Source organism: Echinococcus granulosus (genome assembly GCF_000524195.1).
Source record: "Echinococcus granulosus chromosome Unknown EG_S00024, whole genome shotgun sequence".
Taxonomy (NCBI): Eukaryota; Metazoa; Platyhelminthes; class Cestoda; order Cyclophyllidea; family Taeniidae; genus Echinococcus; species Echinococcus granulosus.
In genome coordinates, this window is record NW_020170404.1 from 434,892 (window position 1) to 455,754 (window position 20,863).

General features: G+C 42.5%; 2 protein-coding genes across 2 annotated transcripts; one reads left to right on the plus strand and one right to left on the minus strand. All coding sequences in view use genetic code 11, as the record gives it.

The window, feature by feature from the left end:
* Nucleotides 1-6,162: 6,162 nt before the first annotated feature.
* Nucleotides 6,163-13,505, plus strand: EGR_04079 (COP9 signalosome complex subunit 2; the record flags this gene model as incomplete). Its single annotated transcript, XM_024493328.1, has 6 exons — nucleotides 6,163-6,372; nucleotides 6,441-6,703; nucleotides 6,789-6,952; nucleotides 7,018-7,122; nucleotides 10,287-11,215; nucleotides 13,047-13,505. The coding sequence occupies 6 exons, from the start codon at nucleotides 6,163-6,165 to the stop codon at nucleotides 13,503-13,505; spliced, it is 2,130 nt and encodes a 709-aa protein (XP_024352242.1).
* A 1,092-nt stretch (nucleotides 13,506-14,597) lies between these two features.
* On the minus strand, nucleotides 14,598-20,187 carry EGR_04080 (Transcription factor TFIIIB component B''; the record flags this gene model as incomplete). The annotated part of the gene is made up of 8 exons (XM_024493329.1): nucleotides 14,598-14,869; nucleotides 17,742-17,846; nucleotides 17,889-17,943; nucleotides 18,927-19,347; nucleotides 19,527-19,648; nucleotides 19,720-19,813; nucleotides 19,852-20,103; nucleotides 20,135-20,187. The coding sequence occupies 8 exons, from the start codon at nucleotides 20,185-20,187 to the stop codon at nucleotides 14,598-14,600; spliced, it is 1,374 nt and encodes a 457-aa protein (XP_024352243.1).
* Nucleotides 20,188-20,863: the final 676 nt, after the last annotated feature.

The following is a 20,863-nucleotide window of genomic DNA, read 5'->3' on the forward strand; positions in this document are numbered from 1 at the left end:
AGGACGAACTTATTTATAGATGGGCGAATCTGCAGAAACTTGCCATGTTTGCGAGTTTTACACTTTAGCCGATGGTGGAACTAGACCAGGTCTCAATAAATCCCAATCGACCACAAAGAAGGGTCTACTATAGGTCTGCAAACAAAGCTATTTATAGCATACCTTAAAAATATGATATTTTCCTTCATAATGTTGCCTTGAGGCAATATATGCCTACTCCAGAACATCAACCAACTCCTAGCACTACCTCCCAAAGAGGCGTTTCCTCAATACGGTTTAAAGTGCAGAGAATGTGATAGCCAAAAATCCTGACCAAACCCACGGCATTTACTACCATAGTTAGGAGGTGTTCCTTTTCTGATGGGAAATTGCCATCTCCAATCTCGTCGCCCGGTTTACTGTACTTCACACGAAGGCTCATTACGACCGAAGCAGAAGGGCGCCAGGGACGACGCCCAAAAGGGGAGAGAGCTAAGCGGTGATTGGATACTTGGCTATGCAAAATCTCCAGCCTTCGTGATCCTTACTTCTGTTTTAGGGCATAACCCTCCAGCCATATCCACAGCCGCTAATTAACCATTCTTCTAGGTTGGTACACCTTACTAGACTCAGGAGAAACTAGGGGCGCTACTATTAAGGCTGTCCAAATAACTTACCCGATAACCTGCTATAGTCAACGGTCTTGATAAAACTCTTTTGGAAATTAAGACTGAAATATGGATTGCAGTTAGGAAATGACAAGAACTTATTGTTGTTTGACTAGGCTTAAACCTAGGTACGTCAGTTAATGAAAAGCTTATCAACAAAAATTAACACCACCTTACTCGTGCAAGTGTAAACAATGAAATAGACTAAGGAAAAAGTGGGCAATTCACCTGAAACCACAATGTGCAATCCCCACGCCGTTTCAGCAGAAAGGGCAGCAAGAGAACACAACCGTCCCCCAAACAGGATGAAGGCAATTTTGCCAATGGGAGATGCATTGCATTTGCATCACGCCAGATGTATTGCTCGAGCTAGGTGATTGGTCAGCATGTTGATTGTTCAACGTTTATTGGCCGTAGGGGGGACCAATTACTGCCCACTTTCCACGTGGTGCGTAGAAGCATGCAGCTTTTGTTGGCCCACGGCGTGGAACGAGATGTTGCCCCCGACACCTTCCTACCACAGTGTGAGTGTCCATTATCTGCGGCAGGCTACGTATACATCACAAGGCGGAATAATTGTGGAGCTATAAAAAACCTTTTGTCAAGGTTCGTATTTCAATGCGCATAAAAGTTTGCGAGGTTAAGTGTCTATCCACGACCAAAACATCGGAGTGAAAATGTTTAAATTGTAAAAATGAACGGGAAAGTCTATGTCCTTGAATGCATAGCACGTCATTACCATTTTTTAATTCTGTATTTAGCTAACTGGAAGACCAGTATTCAAGTCGGTTATTCCACAGCTCATGGCTCTACGCCACGCAGGCCGGTAAGCGCACAATTCCAGCAAATACGAGTCCACGCAATGCGGACATCCGGAGGCTGCATTGTACTGTGCCACAGCGAGTTTGTGCATGCGCAAATGGCATAAACGGGAGGCGCATGACTCACCGGCGATGCGCCTCTTCGGTGGGCGAGACACTCAGACCCGCTTGAGTCGCACGTAGCCCGTGGCTAACCCAGATACCGACCGAAGGGAAATCAATACCAATTATGGTTGTGACTTGCGGTGGCAGCGGTCTGTTTGATGTCTATCCGTAAATTTTGCATGAAAAGAAAAGCGCTCTTTTACAGCACAAAATGAGACTTAGAGTGAATGGATAGACAGCTATGACACTTTGTTAGATTTTACGGTCTGAGCCTGTGTTGATATTACAGTTTTGATAGTGCTGATTCTGTTCGGGATTATAATGTTTATAATCATATTGTGGCGCCCAGAGACTTACCTAAACTCGAACGAACACCTAATACCAGGACAGAATATGTATTGCCGACATACGATAGGGCTTGGTGGGGGCTGCTGGTATGGCCCACCTGGAGGAGGTACAATAGCCGAGACACAAAGTAGCCCTTCACCTAAACCGAGAGTTAAATAACCAATGTATTGTACAGCTTCTCTCCTCTGTTGGACGTCGTCCTCGGCCCTCCCCTTGATCAACCCATCGCATCGGCCAACACAATTCATCTGATGCTGTAAGGAGAAGACCCACGAACTGACCATACCAGTCATCTAATTTGCAGCAGCAACGTCACTACTCTTTGTTGGCAATTCTACTGGATCTAGAGCTTCGTCCTCTATGCGAACTGGATTGGCGGGCCGGAAGAACGTGCGGGCCATCACGCGTGTCCATAGCCAGTCGTAGGAATACTGGCCCAAAAGTGGAATCACTTAATAAAGAACCAGGTTTGACATCGTTCCATGAGGGCGAGATTTCATGTCTATTCCTCCTTGCTACTTTTTCTCACTTCAGCGCTACTACCTGGATTCCATCCGGCTAGTAGAGAAGTGGAGGAGGTATTTCCTTTTCACTTAATTGACATCTTCATCCAGGTACCGAAGACGGCTCCGTGTCGAATCAGTTGCTGATGGCTTTCCTACAGACCATGGGAGTGCAATAGTTGCCGGCGTTAGGCGTAATTTTCAGCTCTTCTGTTAGGAGTGGTCACATATTCTCTCATTCACAGCGAATTGTACCCGTTTTGTCCCGCTGAGGTTCGTCTCTCCATAACAGAAATAAGGATGGATGTGCTTTAATATCGGGTTCGCCTTCCACTGCCGTCAAATGTAGCGCTTCTAGACTCCTCCGAAGAATAAAGAGGACATAATACTCAAGCAGAATAAAAATATTTTGCATCAGTAGCGCTTGGAGCTAATGGCATGGTTCGGAGGCCAGCCCAACCAGTGCAAGTACAATAGCGGAGCACGAGAGTGTCTTCGTTACCAAAACCCAGAGTTAAACAAACAATCAACGTATTGCCTTATAATACCAAAGGACCTTTCTGAGGAAAGTAAACAGGAATAACTTGCTCATGTTATATCATTCTGGCTTGTGATTTATTGTCCACTTACAAATTCCTTCAAAATCGCAACATGTGAACTACTTCGGAAATGTTTTCACACCTAATATCTACCCTGTTTTAAAGGTTTAGAAGCATTACGAAGAAAAGCACCTACTCTCCATCGATGGTGCCCATGCATCACGTCAAGTAATTCGTCCTGCTCCCAGCTCTCAAGTGCCTCAATGCAGTCCGCATTGACGGGTGCCTGGCTTCTGGGGACTGGTGACACGGCGTTTGACTTGAATCAACAGACGTTATGCAGTGGGGAATGTGCATCGACATGGGTGTGATAAGCTACACTGTTGAAACTTTGCAGGCAGATTAGTTTGCCGTCGGATCCCTCGTCTCGACATAAACGCCTTGTGCACCGCATTCGGTCGGTTCATTTCGCATATTTTACGTCCAGCCGGAGTTAGCGATTTGTGTGTCAACACGCCTCCAATGTCACAATTTGAGGTGAGGGTGGTTTTTGGCATTCCATAGTGTGAATATTGAAGCCGAAAAGGTGGGTAACATTTAGCACACAATGGCAGTGTGTCATTACTCCACCCATGAAAGGCTGTATTGAGGTGCTGCATATGGCATTTGTCCTGATAATGTAAACCACTAAGTCGAATTTTTAATTAAAGCAAACTTTCCATTAAAACTAAAAGTGGCATGGGAATCAAAAAAGGGTTTAATGAACCGCGATGTGCTTGATTAATTTTCATCAAGGCAGTCAACTCCGTGAATGACAATCGTGGGATGAATGCATGCCCTAGAGGCATTTGCAAACTGATTGTTGGGGATGAATCAACTCGGGAGGTATCACTGATCTCTGCAAGCACATAGACACTTGTGTGGAGGCAGGCACTATGTGTTCTGGTGATTGAGGTCCAACCAACCTATGAATGTCGGTTGCCTGGTTTCGAATTAAGGGAAATTTCAATTCCACCGACTCATCGGCATGCGCTCCACTAATTTGCAGTCGCCACTGGACGTCGGGTAAAACACATTTCTTCGAGATGAAAGAATAATTCACTCAACTTTTTGTGGTACCAACGAGTTGCACGAAGGTAACAGGATTTCCTTAAGCACTAATGCATTTGCTTATGAACTTTTTATTGTCCAAGTGTTCTTGACAAAAAATAAACTTTTGCAATTTAGCGTCCTTCTTGTTAACCCTAAGTGAGGTCATTTTAGTTGTCATTTAGACACACAGCCTCTTTAAGTGACACCACTTTGTACAGCACGGTCAACAAATAGCCAGTGTAGGCATTTGTGTAGCCATCATCTCCACGTTTCACGTCTCTTGGTTATCAACTTTTATAGGAATGAATATATTTATGTGTCGATATGTGTGCCTCCCCGCTAACCTTTTAACTATAATTGGGTCTAGACTCTACATTGCTCCAGATCCTACCTTACCATAGGATACCTACTGATACTAAATCAAATAAAAATGCCGTTTTGGGTGATTTGTTTCCTTTCAAATATTTATCGCAATTCCAAGACCATAATGTTCTATTTATTGGAAACATCCAAGTGTGGTGGGTTTAACTAGTGTGTGCTCCTCAAGGTCTGACCTTTTTTGAATCAGAATTTCACGGCGAAAAAGTGCAGCATCTGTAGACGTAACAATTTAAGCAGTGAAAGTAATGTTTATTGCAGCCTGCGTCAGGCTCCTGCCCGGTTGCAGTAAGAGGTCCAAATTATTTCGTCATTGACGCACGCCAAACTTGGCGGCAGATCCGATTACCGCAGTAGTGCACAATGCGGATAGCCGTGATCGTGGGTCAGGTGGGGGGCGAACTAACTGCGGTGGACAAATGATGGAGTCACAAATCCACGGTAAACTGACGCTCGTAAAGTAAGCTTTGAATTTCGTTACTGTAGTTAAACAGTTCTAGGTTCACATTTATTGGGAATTGCTACAAAGGCAAAATACATACACATTCATGGAGATATAGCAACACTCTAAACCTTGGTCGAGAGATAGCATTTAACAATGTTCACTTGTTCAGGCATTCTTGAGGGAGCGATGGATAAGGAATGCCAAGCAAAACTAAGTGCTACTACTCTGTACAAAAATGATATTGTTAAATCGCTGTTTAGCAGATGAGTCCGCTTAGTGTCTTTTACAACTTCGAATGGTTGCCTCCACGTAATCATTTGCCAATTGTACTCAGGAACTGGAATTGGCTCGAATATTCGATACCATGTAAATTGATCAAAGTATTTAACTCTGAAAGGTATAATGTTACGACACTATATGTCGTGGAAAACTAATTCACTTCCAATGATATTTGACTTATCACAGGCAATTGAAGCAACCTGTTAAAAAAACAGATCTATTTCTAATTTTCAGTAATTGATTGCTGAGGCATTAACTGAAATCAGGGAGCAATTGGTATTTTGCACCATTTATTCTTGATATCTACCATTGGTCTCCCAGCAACCCTTTATTAACTTCGATAAATTCAGTCTGATAAGCGTAGGGTCAAATTTGTACAGATAAATAATAATAAATTGAGCCACAATTCACCTGATAAAACATGTTCTTTTTTAAAAAATGCACAAAATATGGTGAAAGTGGGGCTCAATATTCAATAACAATTGATTAATTAGAAAAATAGAGCGATGGTACTGAAAGTTAAATAGACGCACCAAAATAATTGAAAAGTGATCGTTAAAACAAAATCTACCCTAATAATAAATAATTAGAACTAAACTGCATGGGATGAGTTGACAGGAAAGTTGAAGTCTCTATGCGTTTCGGATTCAATGAGTTTGTATGGACTGATAAGCACTTTCCACTCTTGAATCTCCTGGGTGTCTTTTGCCAAAGATGAGAAAGAAGGTTTGTTCGCATGCTTGTATAATTAGCGCTAGGTTCTGTTAATGGGAAAATCTGGATCCGGTAAGACAAGCATGAGAAGCATAATATTCTCGAACTTCATCGCTAGAGACACAAGGCGTCTTGGTCCAACTAGTACTTTCTTTTCAGTCGTAACTTATTCTCTTTAGTGGATGTCGAACACGTTCATCTGAGATTTCTGGGTGGCTTGGTTCTAAATCTTTGGGACTGTGGAGGGTATTATTTCTGTCCAAATACACACTTTATAGACAAGCTGGTTTCATGGAGAGTTATTTTGCAACTCAACGGGAGAACATCTTTCGCAACGTCGAAGTTCTAATTTATGTGTTCGATGTAGAGAGCCAAGACTCCAAAAAGGATATGGCATACTACCGTTCCTGTTTGGAGGCCATTAATGAACACTCGCCTGGTGCAAAAATCTTCTGCCTTGTCCATAAAATGGACCTCGTCAGTGAGCCTAAACGTAGCGCCGTAAGTGCACTCGTTTCGATGCAATGACATTTCGATGCCAGAGAATTTGATAGAAACAACTTTTGTAGGTTCTCACTGAGCGCGAAAGACAGCTCATTGCTGCTACCCGACCTGACCAGTGTGTCTGCTTCGGAACCTCAATTTGGGATGAGACTCTATACAAGGCCTGGTCAAGGATAGTCTATCAAATGGTACCTAATGTGCAAGCTCTAGAAAAGAATCTCATCCAGCTCTGTGATGTGCTTGAGGCAGACGAGATCATTCTATTCGAGAGATCCACTTTTCTAGAAATCGCCTGCCACACCACCAAGGAACACCCGGACCCACATCGGTAACCGCAACGTTTTTTTACCGTATCATTTCTATGTATAATGTGAATTATAATTGCAATTGAACACCTCCATATTTCCTTGCAGGTTTGACAAAATTAGTACAATTATTAAACAGTTCAAGTTGTCATGCAGCAAAGCCGGTGCCAACTTCACCGCCATCGAATTACAAACTCCAAACTTTTCAGCTTTCATTGACGTCTTTACACCCAACACCTACGTCATGGTGATAATGTCCGATCCAACAATCGGTCAGTAATAGGCCTACGGATGTAATTTTATTGAGCGTTTTCAGTCTAAGATCACTTCATTCCAGAGTATTTATTGGGTTTTAGCCTCCTCTGCTACCCTTCTCAACATCCGAAACGCCAAGAAGTACTTCGAGAAACTGGAAAAGGTGGAGACACCTCACTCGGCTATCGTGGGTTGACCGATGTTTCGCCTCTACCCTCTGTATAAATCTTCCAACAAATTGATTCTTTTCCTTAAGACGTCTATTTTTTAAATGCTCCAGAATAAAAGCGGATCTAAATTTGTTTTTAAAAAAGAATCATCTTTTTAGACAGTCGTTTGAGATAGTTTTTTGAAAGACATAACCATTACTGTCCAGGACTGCAACTTTTAATGTGGGGACTTTTAATCGTGAGAAGGCATTATGCAGGATTTTTGTGATTGGAAGCCTCTTCTGGGATTCTCCAAACAGCTTATGGTACACGATACAACCTTGCATCAGACTCGCGTCCAAGGGTAGCTCCGGAGCGGATGAATGACGAGTCAAGTTCCACAGCTTTGTAAGATTCGGAGAGCTGATATCTTCACTAATTCTCACTTGAAGTAGGCGGATTCCGGCAGGAGATTTCAAGATTCCGCTAAACTGAGTTAGAAATAGGCAAAACATGGGCTTACTCTTTTAGTACCGTCTCGCATCCCTCCATGGGCTTTGGCGATTCAATGAACCAACTGAAAAGTTGGATGCTTAAAAATGAATGCATACCGGTGAAAGGACAGGAACTGAGCGACCTCTTTCCTCCAAAACGCTCCACCGCAATTCCCAATAGACTCGCATCTTCCCCAGAAAATTTCTGATTGATTCTGGGCATTTTCAGTAACTTGTAACACATTTTCATAAAAAGTGACGCCAATGAATTGAAATATCGATAACCTTCGGAAGGAGTACTCATTTTGAACCTAGAAAGTCGACACAATTCACGTTTTACTTTTTCGGGTAGTGATGAGCTCCCAGGTGGGGGGAACGCTAAGACGAGGTTTAAGTCGTCCCCACCGCGTCGCATAATCCCTTCGAAGTTATGGTCTAGATCAAAACAGTGACCTAATTCATGGAGCATAGTTCCCAGAGCAGTTGTATAGTTTGCCCAGTAAGTGCCACTAGGGTAAAAATCTTCAAATATATTGCCTTGGATACCGATATCCACTATCGTCGAGATACTTCCGCCGGTCAACCTCTGATGTATTTGACAGACATGGACCAATCTCCTCGAAGCTTTCTGGCCATGCGTACAACGTACCCGATCCGATAAGTGCCAAGCCACCAGTTCCTACAACAGAAATCAGCGATACCTTCGTCCTCTTACCTAAGGCACAATATCCTTTAGTCATCGCGATAACTTCTTCATATGATGTTGGCATCATTTTAAAGCTAGTCATAGGCCTGAATTCAGTACAACTGGCAAGTGCCAGCCACTTCGCTCTGCCTCGGTCCTCCCAGAATATGACGTCTAGTTCTCGAGCAAGGCACTCCCAAAGGCGGAGTGGTGGCAAGTTTTGTGCCTCCTGAAAACTTATTCTTGATTGGATACACCATACAGCTGCTGATACCGGTGATGCGTCTACGCGGGGCTGCAGTCTTGATGATGCAGATAGGTCCCCAGCACAGACGAAAGTACGGCGACACCCAGTCTCCGCAAAAATGGTTTCAGCTGTAAGTGTTTGAAGTAATCGTACGGCCAAGCCTAAACGCCGGCAAGCGCTGCCGGAATCAGAAGGTACGTTGGGCGGAGCTTGAAACGAACCGTCATGACCACTGAAAACTACATAGACGCACCTAACGTAAGGTCTGGTATCGTCCGTCGGGACTCTGTTTATCCTGAAGTTATAAGAAATATGGGGACAGCAAACGGATGCATCATTTGAACCGGTATCAAGAGAGATAAGGGTTTTAAAAAATATTTCAGGTACGATTTTCGACGGTGTTTTAAAGAATATGCTCTTGGATTTAGTAACTGCGGTTGGGTGACAACCTGAATGACACAAAAATGTGCCTCGGAGTAGGAATAAAGGGTAATCTACAGTCCAACTACCGTTAACACAGAACGAGTCAATAAGCATTAACGAGCAGCGCTCGAGCCCAGATGTGAGCTTTCAGGTTAAGTGTGAAACTAATCACATGGATGAACAAGGACTATGTGTAGGCAAATATTCTCCCGTCTTATTTTAAAGTATTACTCTTTGCAGCATGAATATAAAGTGACACTTAGTGGACGAACTCGCCTAAAGGAGATGCCTTCCATGGCTTTGCTTATTTATGGTCAAATCAAGAATGCATTCCCGTTTGATTATCGTCAGCATATGTGTACCAATTAGTCTATATCTGCGCTTCTCCATTCTCACACTTCTACCCACACCTGTATGTCTAAATGTGTCATTTTGCCACAATTTTGATTTTTTTGAGTTCTACTAGTGTATCTCTCACTTTTGTGCAACTTGAGTCCGTTTTCTGGCTTGACTAGCTAGCTGTACTGTTTTTTCTTTCACTTTGTCGAGGTCCCATTTATCGACAGGTCTTTGTTAATCGCTGCTGACTCGTAAAAATTAGGATAGATAAGCATCATATGATTGCGCAAGCGTATCGTCTTAGAGTGCTTCTTCCCAAAATAGTATTCCTCAGTTCTGTGTTGAGAGTTTCAATTATCGCCACACCGCGCTATAATTTGGTACAATTATTAGTTTTCAATCTTGTTTACGCTCTCGCAGAACACTAAGTACTTTACCTGAATTCATAAGTAATTAAGTACCCAACACTAACTTTAGCCTTTCAATAGCTTATTCGAGAAAAATCTCCTAGGTGTTGTATTTTAATTAGCAAGCATATTTTCCTGTGATATTCGTGAAATTCGCAAAACAGTTCCAGAAGACTTCGGACTCTACCTTTGGATGAAAGTGTCCTGAATTCGTTTTAAGCTTCTACGAGCAGTGGCCCAACAATATTTCCTCAATGAAATTAACGTTCTCCAAACCTGTGATCGTTGCCCATCACTAACTGTCCTACTTGGCAGGCGTTGCCCAACCATACCGTTTTTTTGTTCACTTACCATCAGTTCCCAAGTTTCATGCCATTGTCAATGCGACACAATCTTGATCTCATGTAAAATCTCGACTTGTAGTAAGGATCTTTACTGCGTCCACCTACATCGTATGTGATCATCAATGGTGTTCAGAGTTCTTGTCAAAATACGTTCTAATAGGTGCTTGATTTACTTTGGCCGGTTGCAATATTTACGTTGGATAGCCTTCAATGGCAATTTTTTGCGGCGATAAGTTAATGATATTGGACTTCATTAATTTTAGAGCGAAAATATACTGGTACTTTGAGCCTCGCCATGTCATTTAATGATGATGACATGTTTATCGACGACGTGGAGCTCTCAGTAGCCTACTCCTCTGACGATAACTCAGAGCCCGATGTTGACTTGGAGAATCAGTACTATAACGCTAAATCACGCAAGGATGACAATCCCGACGCAGCCATTGAGGAATTTAAGAAAGTCCTGGCCATCGAAGCCGAGGGTGGCGCCAAGGGTGATTGGGGCTTTCGAGCGCTAAAACAAATGATCAAATTGAAATTTCGTCTGGGTCGACTTGATGACATGATGGAGGACTATCGCACTCTCCTTACTTATATCAAAACAGCTGTGACTCGAAATAACTCGGAGAAGTCTATCAACTCTATTCTGGATTACGTATCCACTTCTAAGCAGATGGACCTTCTACAGACCTTCTATAATACCACTTTAAACGCCTTGAAGGATGCAAAGAACGAGCGGCTGTGGTTCAAGACAAACACCAAATTGGGCAAGCTCTTCCTCGAGCAGGGCGACTATGTACAGCTGCAGCGGATCATTCGAGAGCTGCGAGAGTCCTGTCAGACGGATGAGGGCGAAGACGATCTGAAAAAAGGCACTCAGCTATTGGAGATCTACGCACTTGAAATTCAGATGTACACAGCACAGAAGAACAACAAGAAGTTGAAGGCGCTATACGAGCAGTCGCTACAGATCAAATCAGCCATCCCGCATCCTATGATCATGGGCATTATCAGAGAGTGTGGAGGAAAAATGCACCTTAGGGTGGGGGAGTATCAGCGGGCACACACTGACTTCTTTGAAGCATTCAAGAACTACGATGAATCAGGATCTCCGCGCCGGACCCAGTGCCTGAAGTACCTCGTTCTCGCAAGTATGCTTTCTAAGTCTGGCATTAATCCCTTCGACTCACCAGTAAGTTTACCCTTCCTATCACTAATCATGGGTATTTGTGTGTAAATTTATTTTAACTTAACGGGAGGATTGAAGGCCAGAAGCATTGTCCGAATTACTGTAGGAATTGAAGAAGTTGTGAACCATACACCTGCGAAGGTAGCATTATTATAAGCTTAGGGAAAGACTAGAAGGTTAGCATCATAATTCCTTTGATCGGGGCTCTCTGCAACCCCCATAAAGGCCTGCGTACTCATGCAAATATAGAGAAAACGTACCAATATTGTCCTGTTATGCTACACTTCCAGGTCTTTTGTCTTAATAGGACATTGGTGCTGTTGTGGGAACCAAATTTATTCCCAATCCGCCTAATTAAATGAGTGAATATCTCAACCTCAAAAGTTACTTTTAAAGTTCACTTCTTCAAAGCGTTCACTTTTGATTCTTTTTTGTATACTTCACAATTATTAGTGGATTTGTTGAGTAAGCACAAAACCCAAAAGACATTCCTAATTTTTCCTGCTCTAATAGGATACTTAACTTCATCTAGTCTAGGGATTTATGACGATCGCCTCGCAAAGAATTTACAAAATCAGCTTAACTTTGTATCTCACTCGATCCTCTCTATCCAGATTTTTCCAAGGTTCTGTTATATCACTCCAAGAACATGGAAGTATTTAAGCAAATTTGACAGATGAATGGCTGATCTCAGCCATTTTTGATCATCATATTGGATTCGCTCTATAGTGACGAGCCTCCGGTTTCAATACCACTGCAAATAGATCTCGTGATACATTAGGTAGCATTTATATTCTGCGATAACTACAAAGCTAGCAAGTCATTAACATCTTTCCCGATGTGTGATATTCTGATGATCAAGAGACGTTAACTTATTATGTAGATCGCTAGTGACCATTAGCAATGCAGTTTTGTGGTGCCCAAGGCATCTTTGGAAGATGTTTTAAGGCACGCGAATCTGGAAGCAGATGCATTATAAACATTAGAGATGCGAGAAGCTTGTAACATGGGTGGCTTGAATATAGCTCTGTGTCACGCGCTTAAAGGCCGAATGGTAGGGGACTAAAATGGCAAATTATAATTCCACTGCATAGCCGTCGTCATGCTTTATATTTGATCTCAGTGCTCTCACTGTCTACTCTTCCATGTGTAACCCCTAATAAAGCATTTGACAAAGGGTCCCATGGCTTTTGGCATTCTGCACTTCTCCTATTATATCTCAGTCCTTTCCGAAAATGTTCCTAAGATGTACAGGTCTAGTGGAAGCTTTATTGGCTGCATACAGAAGGAACGACAAACAAGTAGTACAGGTAGCATGGGTAGAGCTGCATTCCTATCTTTTGGTTAGATAATTGAAATATTTTTAGAGTAGATCTTTACGTTCACTGCTTTAGGACGCGAGTTTTCGAAATGGGAACAGAACCGCGCTTGATCGTAAACACACGGTAATTTTGCTTTGAGGTAGAAACTGACAAACGCTCAGGCCATAAGATGTAAGAGTCCTGAAGCCATTTAGCTAGGAGGAGTACTGATTGACTGGGAAGTTAGTTACATCTCTGGCATGAACAGAACCTCATGACACTGGTGTGGAGGCCGAATCGCGGAGGACTGAAAAGGCTTGCATAACCAAACCAAATCCAACCCTCCATATGAAACCCTGCAAACATACACAGATGATAACTCCAGCCTCTCCTATATTGGGCTAGCAGTGTACCGTGTGTTGCAAGAAATGAATTCGTATAAAATAAGTTTTATTCGGAAACAGTTGATGCATTAATCCTCACTTAGAGTACATATGGATAACTCAACGGATTGTCGATTGGTTGCTTTGTAGGAGACGAAGCCTTACAAAATGGACCCACAGATAGTTGCCGTTACGAGTTTAGTTACAGCCTACCAGAACAACGACGTGAAGGGGTTCGAGCGTATCCTACGAGAGCAGCGTGAATCCATCATGAGCGATGATTTTATACGAGAACATATCGAGGACCTGTTGCATAACATTCGCACCCAAGTGCTGGTAAAACTGCTGCGGCCCTACACCCGTATCCGTCTACCATTCATCTCACGCCAGCTAGACCTGGAGCCTCGGGAGGTGGAGGCTCTCCTGGTGGCGTGCATCCTCGACGGGACCATTGCCGGTCGCATCGATCAGGCTGCCGAGGTGCTTATCCTTTCGCCCCCCAATCCATCTTCTGTGGAAGCGCGCTACGAGGCGATTAATAGGCTGGCGTCTAGTCTATCTGCTCTCATGAACGTGATTGTCATGCAGGCTGGAATCACAACTTCCTGAAGCTCCCTCCCCTTTCCCTTTTCACTGCTGTTATCGTTTCACCGATAATGACCTATTATTGTGTGACGTTTTTTTCGATGAATGGGAGGGGGGATTTCCTTACTAAATTTAAGAACTCCGAAGTTGGTGTGATTGAAAATGCAGAACTCAATTTAAAGGCCAGCTTATTTCGCTCTTCCTATGGCCTCCTCTACTCATATTCGGTGTACATATGGTGAAGTCGTCAGCGATTACTTCAACGATCTCTTGATTGAGGTATGACAAAATTAGTTCCCAATTTTATGTTTGACAGCACAGGCAGTCAATTTGAGGAAGCTGCTCCTGGATCTCTTCCCCCCAATTGATTTATCTAGACAGATTCTTGAGGAGCACGAGTATCTTACAAAGTGAATGCGTCGCATAACTCCACATCTCAGCTTGACAATCAGCGTGCTTCGCCGGTGGAGGTTCGCAATGTGGGGGACTGCATTAGGCGCATGTAAAACGCCACAGATTGCAGCCCTCACCTAGCAGGTGCTGCGGTAATTTTGAAGCATCTATCGCCCGGCTACGGATCTCGGAGTCCACTGAACGATGTCAAGCCCGCCAGATCTAAGCATTGGTCCAATTTTCACAAGCCGTAAAGGAAAGACTTCCGCTGCGATCCCATCTCTTGCTACCAGCCGGCCCTGAAAAATTGTTCCTTTGGGGAGCTAACCCAAGAAAGTGTAGCAAAACCAAAACCCCTTGTGCAGCTGATTAGTTTGACTTATCTGACCTCTTCAAGTGTTCCATCTTAGATTTATGGAAATGAACTTGAAATTTCCCATCCACCACTCTTAACAGCTAACTAATCCCAGGTGTTGGACTACTTTGAGAATCACGTTCACTTCTTGGTAATACGGCCCGCACTCAAACTATACTAAATATTGTTTATGAATGCATGATGGCCTCCGTCCCGAAAGTGAAACTGACAGAGGATCTCCTCGGTTCCATCAAGTTTTGCCTTCGTCTGACACCCTTTACACCACCCGAGTAGCCGTTCCAAAGGCCACTACTAAGTAATAGTTTTGTATTAAAATTATGCTGTACAGGATTTTTACTAGAACCCTATCAAGAAGTGATGCCCGAGGAGAGAGGCTTCTCAGTCCCACCTGCCTTGCTGCTCTCCTCCACTGTCTTCTCGATCATCTGCACCAGACTGCAGGGTGCAGCAGCAGAGGCAGCGGCCGAAGTGGTCTTGGGTACCTTACGCGGCCCAATGGGGTCACCCTCATCGTTCTTAGGTCCGGTAGCGTCCCGCGCCAACACCTCATCGATTATGGCGGAGATGTCGCAGAATGAGCGCTTTTTTGGTGTTCGCTGGCTGGATTTATCCTTTGGCGCTGAAAATACAGATAAAGGATAATGGTAGTGACAAACAGCAGGCTAGTTATAGTTTTTCTGTATGCCAATGGACACTTCTAGTAGGTCTTTCTGTGTAGCGTTACAGAGACACTTGTTTGCCTTCATTCTTTCCAAGAGCAGATTGAAGAAACTACAACCTAGCTACAACTGGCTTATGAACAAGAAAAATAATTGAAAAATGGCAATATCTTCGAATGAGCTTTCTATGTAGCCTTGCCAGAAGATGAACCTATCATTGGGAGACCATGTGTACCACCTATTACTCAATCAAGACATCAAGTAGTCGCTCTCTTTAAGGTCCGAGCGACGATCCATACCATCGTGTTGCTTGAGAATGGCCTTGCTACGGAGCAAACAATAGATACGAATGGCAAAGTTGAATACATACTTTTCTTTTGAGTAAAAAAAGGTAGTAGTAAAGGGCAAATTGGATGGTCACTTAGGAACCTAAATGCGCCTACACTTTCCGTTTTCCCCGAGTATAGCAAATGAGGGCTATTATAGGATTGTATTTCGGAAGACCAGTAATAAGACAAGTCTGGATTTTACATTTTCTTAATACCTAAATGGATTTTTCACCTGACCATGAAGCAAATCACCAAAACCGGCTGCGTAAAAGTGAAGCATTTAAGAAAAGCGTTGACGAGGAATCAGTTCAACCTCCGCTCGATGGAAAAGGCTTGGAACTCACCACCCGATAGTTTATTCATAAAATGCAACTTTTACGTACAGTTAGGGAAATAGTGCATACTTTTATTTCCTTTTCAATAATAGTACTCACTGGCAGCTTAAAAAGTATGTCGAACTATTTTTGGCAAATCAAACTCCGTTTCATGTTGTCATATTGTTTAATCAGAGGTTTGATCGCGCTGTGAAGCCGAAAATAAAATGGGAAGTGCAATCTTTATACACAATGCCTTAATCTTCAGACACAAATGACAATGGATAGTCTTGAGGATTGTTTAAAAAGCACAAGCTGTCATTAAAAAATTAAAGAATGGTGCCACACTTCGAACTCTCAGAAAAATGAAGATACGATGTCTAATTTCTAAACAGGAAAACAAACTCGTCGGCACTGTATTTGGCTCGCCCATGGATCTGTGTCACCAAAAGGAAGTAGCAAGAGGTTTTCCAACAGTGGTAAGGGAAATGGGGATTCGTGATGTTATATTCTCCGAGGGCGCTTATGTGTCGCCTATTAGCTGCTCATAGCCGAAAGTCAGAAATCTGTTCCCCACTTTCTCATCAAGTGACTGACAGTCTGTTCTGCTTTAGTGTCTCACTCTTGAGCCAAAAACGAAGGTAAAGGACCAAATCAACACGAACTTAAAGAACCTGTCAAGATCCGTAAAACTGATAACACACTGTCGGACCTTGTGATCAGTAAAAGCAACGACTATTAACGTAACTTCTACCTTTAAAGGCTAAGTGGAAAAAGTGGTGCCCTACTATACGAGGTAACATTCACGATTCGAATTTCAAAACAAAACATTTCACACCAAAATACCTGGTATTCTCTTTTAGGTATTAAACAGGCCATATTTCCTGCGAATACAATGCCACTATAACCACGCATGTTATATTTGCATGCCAAATTAATACTTGTGTTGATGCGTACTGAAGCTTCAACGGGTAATCCAAGAGTTCCCTCCAGCTAAAGACTCATTGACTCAAATAAAAGAATTGCCTGAAAGTGAGCTTGACTTCAAACGTAATTTGGCAGAAATACTGACTAAAAGCAGTATCTGTGAGGCTAGGAGACGCACAAGGAAGTCTCAAGGTAGTATTCCTGCCTAAGAAGTGATGAAGATGGTTGTAATCATCGCGGAAAATTCGTTTTGTCGCAAAATAAGCTTGTGATTCTGACCGGGCCTCTAATCACTCTGTGCAGATTATAATAAAACTACCCAAGCTGGAAAATTGCTGCAATATTTGATAGACATTATTAACTACCGTTACCACCTCCAGCATCGGACACAAACACCGTTCCGACTTTTGAATAATTTCAAAACAACTACACACTAGAAAGTATCTTTATCCATTTTACTACCTAGTGGTTATTCTACCATGCCGTGTAACAGTAATTCTGTATTATACCATCCACACCTCTAAGATTACTTTACAAGATAAGAAATACTTGAAATCTACCACCTTTACAAGGTTACAGATTCTACAAAGTAGCCTATCTTGAAAAGCGAAGTGACATTCTCTGTCCAGATCTGAGTTTCCAATAACGGCATTGACTATACGCAAGTTTACTAACCACACAACCCTAAGCAAAACACGTATTTAGTGAACTAGGTCGCGAATCGGGAGAACAAACACGGAGAAAATTGATACTCAAGCTTTGTATGCATGCGACATGCGTTCCCTAACAATTTAATGGTAACTATTTACGCCAAACTCCACTGCAAAGGGACTGGTTAAGCTCAAAACAACAAAACGTGCGGGATGTTCCTAGTCTGAAGGCAAATATGTCTTTTTTAGCTTCAGATATCATAACTTTATGCAGAGTACAATAGATGTGAGATTAGATGTTTGATTTTCCTTGGAGACTTGGGTAGCAAACGTTAGCCTTATCCGTGAATAGCTATCACTTGTCTTTGGTTATAGTAAGGTAGACTACGTTCCTGAACCAGTGGGTCGATGTTGGGCAGTTCAAGAGGGCAAAGGAGCACAAATTGTAAGATTTTAGAATGATACTAACATTATGTATAGGCCAAATATAGTCCGACAAAATAACAAGTCTTAAAAGGGAATAGGTGGGTCTAAACAATGGGAAGGCGTAATTGTTTGAGTCAACTCCGTGAAGAAGAATGAAAGTGGATGAGAAACTAGACTGCAACTTACCTTTCCTTTTCTCTACAATAGCATCTTTGGTCAGCTTCTCATATTTTTCCTCCGAATCGCTTTCACTTTTGTAAAACACAGTAATGTCATAATTGCGTTTATTCTCTAGAGAAAGGCAGTTAGACGAATGGTAATCCGACAACTTACTTAATGCTTCGTCTACCAGGTGTGGAAATAGGCGCTCTTCTCGCTTAAATTTCTTCTAGAACGGCAAAAGAGAACAAATCGGGTGTAAGTACAAATATCAGGTGAAACTTACGAAAGCTTACACGATTTAGCGAACGTGCATGGCAGAAGAGATCTGAAAGGATCAGCGCTAGGCCCATCGTGACTGTAGTTAATTACAGGAAGACGCACTAATAACTAATCAAAAATAACTGCGACTAATACTTACACAATCACATGACGAGATCATAAGGGTTCGACAATTTCATGTTGACCTAAGAGCATGAAGTTCTCAAGAAGTTTAAACTTTTCCGGATATCGGTTAATAAATGTCGGGACGTCTTCACTTGAACCGAGGAAGGTTATGCAAACAATAACTACGGGATCTCAATTCAGATAATTGTAGGTTAGAAATTATTCAGCTACTTGAGGTGATGCAAGTGCCTTTTGATACTTTCTAAGAGTGAATCAAGTAGTCGATTGGTGGACAGATCGATGTCAAATGGACATCCAGTTTGGGGGTTACAATCGGCATAAAACAGGCACGACTATGAGAACACATTCCGTTTCCACTACGACACGTTTTTCAACAATTTCGCAGTGCTCATGAATGTAAAGTCGACGACGAAGTAAGCCAATGCTAACCTTAGTCGATATTCTCGAAAGTAAAACTGTTAATCGAAGACGGTGCTTGTGCAGTTGCAGCTTCAGAAATGCATACTAGCTCCCCTAGTTCCAAGTTCACTTAAGAAATGCAAAACTTCTAGAAGGTAACTCACACAACTTTCAGATATCTAAAGATAAATTTAGAAAGTAGGACGCATTGCACCACATTTCTGCTGAAAAAACAATATTGTTCAAACATTAGGTATCCCCACGGCATTGCATGATAATTTAGGCTGCGTCTCTAAAAATAATTGACAAAACAATGCGTTCTGTAGGAGCTTCAGGAGTAGCTCGAACATTAACAAGCTAATGAACTCGAAATACGAAGGTTAACTAATGATGCTGGAATCTTACCAAAAGCTGACTCCTCGTTCTATCCGGAAAGAGTTTTGTCATACAGTAGAAATCAGTGCCAATAGTGCTGAGAGCTCGGTAAAAGCGAGTGGTATCCCTCTCCGTCCACTTGCGCCCTCGATGCTGGACGGGACGACGACGGAAGCTGTTGTATGTGGTGCCATAGAGACCGGCCTCCTCCGCTACATGTCGCAGATCCTCCGTGGCGTTTTCGGGGCGGCTGATTTGAAGACTCTGTTCATCCAACACGATGTTCCCATCTGCATCTAGACGCAGCTGCGGTGCGAGTGGGTCAATGTGAGGTTCGCCTGGTGCAGGAGTCGTTGTATCTTCAAATTTCTCATCGCTTTTGCTGATGTGTGACGTCACCCGCGGTGTTTCAGGCTTGGATGGTTTGGGATTCGGTTGGATGTCACGAATCCTTAATTTTAAAAAGAAAATACACTCAGGTTGGATAAAAACCAGCATATGTAGGTCAAACAACTGTGACATTGATGCATTAGATGGGGCTATGTACCTATTGTTAACATAAGTCATAAAGACTAAAGAACAAACAAATATGGAAAATAGCATAAAAACAACCAAATACATTAAAGTAACCTTGGAGGGGGTTTGTTTGCAGGAATCCAATTAAGAAGCGATCGTAAAGTGACGGTTGACCGGTCAAGCGGCTTGTCCGCTGGTGGAGGAGCATCACCGTAAACTTGATGTCGTCTTGGTGCCTGCAGTGAGAAAGCAAACATGAGAAAAATTAATCTCTAACATCACAAGAAAATTAAGGAAGGAAACACACCTGCTTAACAACAAAGAGCTTAATAGGGCTTGAGGAAGTAGATTCTTTGTGCGGAGACTTAAAAGGTTCTTCATCAATATCTACACTAACCAACCTAAAGCAACATTAAAATGGTAAGCTGTTAGGAATTACGGAGACGGTATGACGGGTGGGGAGCCATTTCCTGGGGAGATCGCCTTTCTACGCAAAGGGGTGGAAGAAGGTGAAGAAGTGGTAGAGTTTTCTGGTGTCTTGATTTCTTTCGCTTTAACCGATACGGTTATTTGGTGTTCAACGGAAGTGTTGGTTGATGGCTCATTTCCAGTGTTATCTTCAGGTGGTAGTGGGTCCGCTGAGGTTGCAACTTGAGACTGGGCAACAGCCACTGACTTCTCATCGGTTTTCCTAGAAAATAACACCCACACTGATTGCTTACTGAGACCTCTGAGACAGACCACCTTTAATTTTCGGCTTAAAAATTTTTGGCATGATCGACAACTTAAGCACGGAATAGCCAATCCAATTGAGGGACCCATAAACCAATCATATCAAAAGGAAAATGTTTTTTGAAAAAACTAGTTTTTAATTCATAAAATGATAATCAGACTTGCTTTTGGTATCTTCATGAATTTTCGCCTATTGCGCTGACCTGCAATTCTTTAATTCGCTGCAGTTAGTTTACTCAATATTTCCTTGACGGCTAATGAAATATCTTTTACAATTATAAATAGCTTATAAACTCACTTTAAAACTTTACAACAATTTGCTCTTAAAAATCTTATTCTTAAAAGATATCCTTTATCCTTACGTGTTATGGCTCGTCGAACCGCTCTTAATCTATGTTATGGGTTGTATTTTTAGGAAGCTGTTAACGGTCCATTGACGCAAGTACTTAGCAAGAGGGAGTTTAATTATATCCTAAAGTTCAATTTCTGCTATATTTCAAAGCCTCTCTCGGACACATGACAGCACCCAGCTACGCTAGTAGTTGCCCTGACCCTCCCTGTTATATGAGATGAGTGCAGCGTCCCGAGACTTCCCTGAAGCTGATAGAATACAAGATACTCGAGCGGAACATATATGTCTGACGTGCAGAAGGTATTAGGGCTACTAGCATGGCCCAAATGTCAGCCCTTCGGACGTGTTACGATGCCAAGTCAAAAGT